General features: G+C 39.6%; 1 protein-coding gene across 2 annotated transcripts in view; it reads left to right on the top strand.

Moving 5' to 3' along the window:
• Positions 1–1984: 1984 nt before the first annotated feature.
• LOC132959800 (activin receptor type-2A-like) overlaps positions 1985–6012 on the top strand; it is a 44709-nt gene continuing 40681 nt past the window's right edge. For both annotated transcript variants that reach the window (XM_061033008.1, XM_061033007.1), the window contains exon 1: positions 1985–2951. In XM_061033008.1, coding sequence (XP_060888991.1) covers positions 2897–2951 — 55 coding nt within the window. In that variant the 5' untranslated portion in view covers positions 1985–2896. The remainder of the gene's footprint in view (positions 2952–6012) is intronic.

Here is a 6012-nt window from a genome sequence, read left to right as displayed (position 1 = left end):
TTTATAGCTTCCCGACGGTAATAAAAAGGGTCTCTTCTGTCAAACAAAAATATAATGAAGTCAGAGCCCTGATTACTAAAATCCTGATGCTTTGGGGTCATTTTGCAGGTGAATTATGTTGATCATGCAACTTTAATTAAATCAAGAGGCCGTGGGAGGTTCACTTTAAATTCCTATAATTCAATTAGCTAATTGTTTGTGACGCAAGACAAAGAAATGTAACAATGAAAGGTAATCTGATTAAACACTGATTTGGTAAACCACGAAAGTCCAAGTTTTTTGATTCATGCTTCTTGTATTTGCCAGTGAGTAACCTGAGGGAAAATTGCAAACACTTCCAGGACACTGATGGGATTTTTCCAGAGAGTTTGATTGTGGTGAAAGGTCAAAATCAAGTTTCGAGAAGTTATCTCTTTACAGGAATCGAACCCCTCACCCCGGGCCTCAAGCTCCAACCCTACCCCAACGGTCAGGATTGTGTGTTTTGCTGAGGATGAAAGCCAAACGCTCAAATATCGAACAGGTGACTCAGCTTCCAGCTTGGCAGAGAAATCCCCTGAGACCTTTGACCACCTAATCGTTTAGCAGCGCTTATGGTTGGAGATCTGCTCCAGGCTATTAGAGAGATTAGTGTCACGAAGATTTGGGAACAGGCCAAGCCTATATCTGTACTTCATGGTATCCTCAGCATTTATTAGTGAGCACCCAACACATGTTGAAAGGTGATATGTGACAGTATAGTACATACTGCAGCATGGTGCTATATGTAGGTGCAATATGTGGTGACCTACATACAGTGACAGGCTATATGTTATGAGTATGCTGCCTTTTTAAAACAGGATACATTTTATGGTTTGAACCTCGTCAAAGATCAGTATTTGATATGGATGCGGTTTAGGATCCCTAACATAAGTGTTTTCTGCATTTACTGTATATTTACATTGAAAGATGCAAATATTCTTCATGACACAATGTAAAATGTTAACGGAGAGTAACAGATTGTAGATTTTTATGTACGGATTTATCTTTAACAAAAGCTGGAAAACATTGGATCTAGTTATTTATTTGTTATTTTAGGAAGATGCCAGTCTGACTTAAACTGACTTAAACGGCACACGCTATAGTAAAAACGAGCACTCCTCCCGAATTAAAAACAATCCCTAACTCGTAAAGTAGTTTCATCAAGCTCGAGAACGTTCACCAAAATACAACCGGAAGAGTACGATTCCGCTTTCAAAATAAAAATAAAACACTGCCAATGCAAACTAAAAATGTCTCAACACAAACTGCAGCAAATTGAACATTTTTGTTTGTGACTTAAAAATGTATTTATTGCATTAATAAATGCAATAAAATGTTACCATTAGCCTGGCCAGCATATCATATCATTGCATGAATGTCATTATCAAGTGAAATGTAGATGCACTGCAAATCCAATTAATGAAAACAATAAAATCAGTACGGGATTTTTAGTCAATTATGTATTTTTCGGGATACATCGATTTATTTATTTTCAAATCTAGCTAAGATAGTTACAACTCCGAAGAATATTGTAATTTAGCCTAGTTCATAATTGTTCTATTTTATGTAAGTACCTGCCTTAGGACTAGAGATGGTATTAAGCTATTGTGAGGATTCCAGCACATGCACTTTCTCAATTCAATAAACGCAATAATTAATGAACATATAAATGTTCATTAATGGTTGTACTGGATTTTTATTGAAATGTGTGAAAGCTCATACAAATATTTAAATAAGTCCCATGTCATCTTGATAATTACTCTTATAAACAGTGAACATAATTAAAGCCCATTGGAAAACACTTGCATAATGATATACTCTTTTCCTTATTTATAAAACATAATTAAATGCAACGTACCTTCAGCGATGGACCCTTCTTGCAAAGTTTTATTTTGAAACACCTCACCGGAAACTGCAGTTACGCGTTTAGCAATTCGGCTGGCTTGACGCGCCACAGTGACGCCATCTTGAATTGTCCCGACCAGAGGAGGCGAGAAGGAGACGGACTTGGGAAAAACCAGCTCGTCCTAAACTCGATAGCTGCTTGAGCTACACGGATTAACAGCAGCTTTAGAGGTTATTGCTAACATATGATACTGTTTCCACTTGCTCGTAGAAGTTATTTCGACGGAAGAAGGCTGTTTGGCTTACTTTGGAGGCTGAACGGAGACCGGAGGGAGCCTCGCTTGTTTCCCTGTTGGAGCGGACGGAGCTGTGGTTGTAGCCGGGCAGCCCCGCCGGAGAGTCGGGAAGAAACTAAAGCTTCCACGCGGAATATAACAGCATAAATACAAGACTTGGACATCCACTTTCCACTGTAGGCGACTGTGGATGCTAAACGCTTCGCCTTTTTGACGTTTTAAAGCTATGCAAAGGGGCTTTTTCCGAGGATACGTTTGATTGGAGGACGGCGGAGTGCGCTTGATTTCCAGTCCGATGGATGTTAGCCCTGCCCGGCTGTGGCTCGGCTGTCCTCTCCGCTGGTTTGAAAAGAGCAGGTTAAACACCTCCAGGCACAGGTGAACACGTAGGTTCATAACAATGCTGCAAACCTGGCAAGTGAATGACAGCTCCGGCTCGGGTGCCAAGAAGTCAAGTGTTTGTGTGTAAACCTGGAAATACCACCATCTTCTTCATCATCATCACCCTCCTCTTCTTCGCTTCTCCTTTTTTGGACTAGTAAGGCTAGCATTACCTGGGATATTCTGGATTCAGGCTCGATTTTGACATTTTAAAATGTCCTTTTTGCAAAGACAGTGCTCTCTGGAGCAACAAGACATTTAATTTGACTCTTTGACTTTTTTAGATTTTGTTGTTTTTTGTTTGTTTGTTTTTTTATTCTCTTTCCAGTCAGAGGATCAGATTCGGATGGAAAATGGGAGACGCCACCAAACTGGCCTTCGCCGTTTTCCTCATCTCCTGCTCTTCAGGTGGGTGTGGAGGGGGGTTATGCATGGTTTATTGTCAGCTGTGGAGAATTCAATTCAATGCTTATTGTTACCTCTGCAGAGGGCAATGCATAGCTGGTTGTTGCATGTGGAGAATGCAAAGAAATGCAATGCAATGCAAGCCTGTGGGAAGAAGGGGGGAAACCTCACTCTGCCGTTACGCCTCATTATTGTTGCTTTTTCTGTGCATTCTCCATGTGTGCACGTAGATGTGCATTGACACCCATTGTACAGTGAGTTCAAGACGGGGCATGGGGACCTCAAGGGGTCCCTGAGGGGCTCCTACCGGTGCAAATTGGTCTCTTTCAGCAGGATTTAATTGGAGAATGAAGAGAAACATGGGAATGTGTGAGGAGGAATGTTTTTACCTTACTGTTCTCTTCTGATATGGACTATTATGTAATAATTTACATCTGTTTATGTCTAAAACCATAACTGGGAATACAAAAAGACAAATATCCTCAATTAAGTTTAGAAAACTATATAAAGTATGTCTTTGAAAGCTTCTATCTTTTATTATATGAGGTCACAAACAATATAGGTCAAGTATACACAAATATTTGGGCTCTTAAGGTTATTGGAAATTTGGGGTTAGACAGAAGGAAGTGGGTAAACTATTTGTAGTTGTGGTTAACCTTTATTTTTGCAGCACATCCAGTCATTCTTATAACTCTGGATTGGTAAAATTCAACAGAAGAAAAGGAAACATGTCTAACGATCATATCCCAGGGAATGATTCACAATGATGCAAAAGAAGTCAGTGAGGTGACAATAAGGAGGAAAGCAGTCGGATCAGATGTTAGTAACAAGGTGGGAGGATTAAAAAAGTCATTTATGTGCAAACAGCTCTACCAGCAGATCTGTCAAGTTATATTATTGACTTCAGAAATACAGCCGTAAGGAAATGCAATCTAACATCTCTGTGAAAAGTTGGAATCATTTTGAGGCTTATTATGTTCAAACGTCTGTTTGTTTTATATCAGAAATTATTAAATTTAGGAAGCACTGTCATCAAAAGTTTACTGAAAAACAAACGTTTACAACTATTTTTACATAATTTTATGACTTAGACTGTGAGACATTATTTGGTTCTAGCTTCCTGAATGTAATGATGCTCTGCTTTCCTTTCATTTATTATAGTGATAAAATGTTTTTGGGTTTGTTTGTTGGTTGGACGAGTTAATTCTTCACTTTCAGCTCTTGGAAATTATGCTGATAATTTTTTAGACCACATAATTTTTCAGTTAGTCCTGAAAATCACCAGCAGGTTCAGCGCTTATTTCAATCATTGAGTTGCTCCTTTGTGATCTTTGGAGGACCTTACGCCCTCAGTGAACCCGTTCAACCTCCCCAAATAAGACGGTGTAGCATCACATGACACTGGACTGGTCCTGTCGGAGCAGGCGGTCCTCCTCTCAGGGGTAAACAAAGTCTGAATGCCGGTGGGAAGCTAATTCAAGTATCATAATACCTAAATCTGCTATGATGTTTACTTCATCACATACCAGGAAGGTGACAAATAGTAACTCAGTGCTCTTAACTTCCCTTTATTGCAGGGCTATGATTAACAACATGTCAGATCTGATAACAACACGCAGCATTAGTTTCACTTTGTTTTATCTGCTGGTTGAAGTGGATTGTGGTTGACAGGAGATACGGGCATTTGGAAAGATTTCATTGCATAAGAGGAGAAAAATCACACCTACGGGCTGGACTTCCTCTTATTGTTGTCTATTAAGAAGGGTTTTAAGTTTCTTTCAGAATGCAAAGTCTTCTGAAGGATTGTTAACGTGATTGTGCAACTTTGCAAACTGGTTTGACTCTGCTGTTTGGAAGTGAACAACCCAGCTTCTGTGCATGTTAATAAAAGCTCATGCAGACGTTAAAGTACAATCTGTAGCTGCAGTAGAATCGTCTTTACCGGCGAGCCCAGGGATCTCTTTAAGTAGAAATGAAAAGGTGTCTCAAATACGGTAATACTTTGGGTTGGTTGGAGGCTAAGCCAGGTGCCGTGTGTGTAGCAAAGCGCAGCAGGTGATTTTTCCACTTGCTCATTATTGTCTGAAGTGGGGAAAGAAATGCTTCATTCTTGAGCTGGAATACTTTCTGAAATACTGGTAGAGTTGGCAAAGCTCAAGATGACACCAAGAAACCTGTGATAAAGACAGGGCACTCAGCCCAGAGTTTTCTATTTCACTGCAACATGCCAAGATTGTGTTGAGATTTTTATTCTAAGCTTGAAAATACAAACAGATACACAGAGAGGGACAGAATGATACATTAGCTGCTTTATCCAGACACCAACAACTCCTTTCAGCCTACAAAGATATGAACCTGTGAAATCAAACAAGGTTAAACTTTTTACTCGATTGAAACTGGAGCAGCAAATAACTTAATGTCCCTGTTGATTTATTCTGCAAGAATGGTTTAGTTTTCTGACCTTAAAACGTCCAAAAAGCATGAAGAGTAACATTTACATTTCCTGAGGCCAAAGTTCTGCTTTCATAGATCCAGATAACTACATTGTAAGTTTGAAAAACATCATTATTCTCACATTGAAGGAGCTGAAACCACCAAATATATGACATTTATATACTTGTAAATTGACAGAAAGCCGGATCAGTGATTGTAATAGTTTGCTTTGTGTCCACCATCTCACAGAATAATTGACTCACAGCTTTGATTGGCTTGATTGTAATCAATCATTTATTGCTCCAAAGATGGCTAAAAGTGCAAATCTACACCTTAAATGTAAAATGTTCCCGCTGTAGTCTAATCATCTATCTAAATCAGTGTTGTTTGATTTAGGCTTGAAAACAGACGTAGCATGCTTTTGTTATATGTGCCATATTGAGGAAGAGAAGTTGTCCAACAGGCAGGAATGTGAAATGTGACCTGCTTTATTGTTGCATCCAGCAGCTGCCCCGTGTTTTGATCCCTGCTGGCATGTCTAAACTCTGCTCGCACACATGGCAGGTCAAGGTTGTCTGCTTGAGCGTAGATGTGACAGGATAGTGAACGGACTCCTTGTCAATTTTGCTGC

Source organism: Labrus mixtus, chromosome 24 (assembly GCF_963584025.1).
Source record: "Labrus mixtus chromosome 24, fLabMix1.1, whole genome shotgun sequence".
NCBI lineage: Eukaryota > Metazoa > Chordata > Actinopteri > Labriformes > Labridae > Labrus > Labrus mixtus.
Note: the sequence above shows the minus strand (reverse complement) of the source record. Positions and strands in the feature narration are given on the sequence as shown.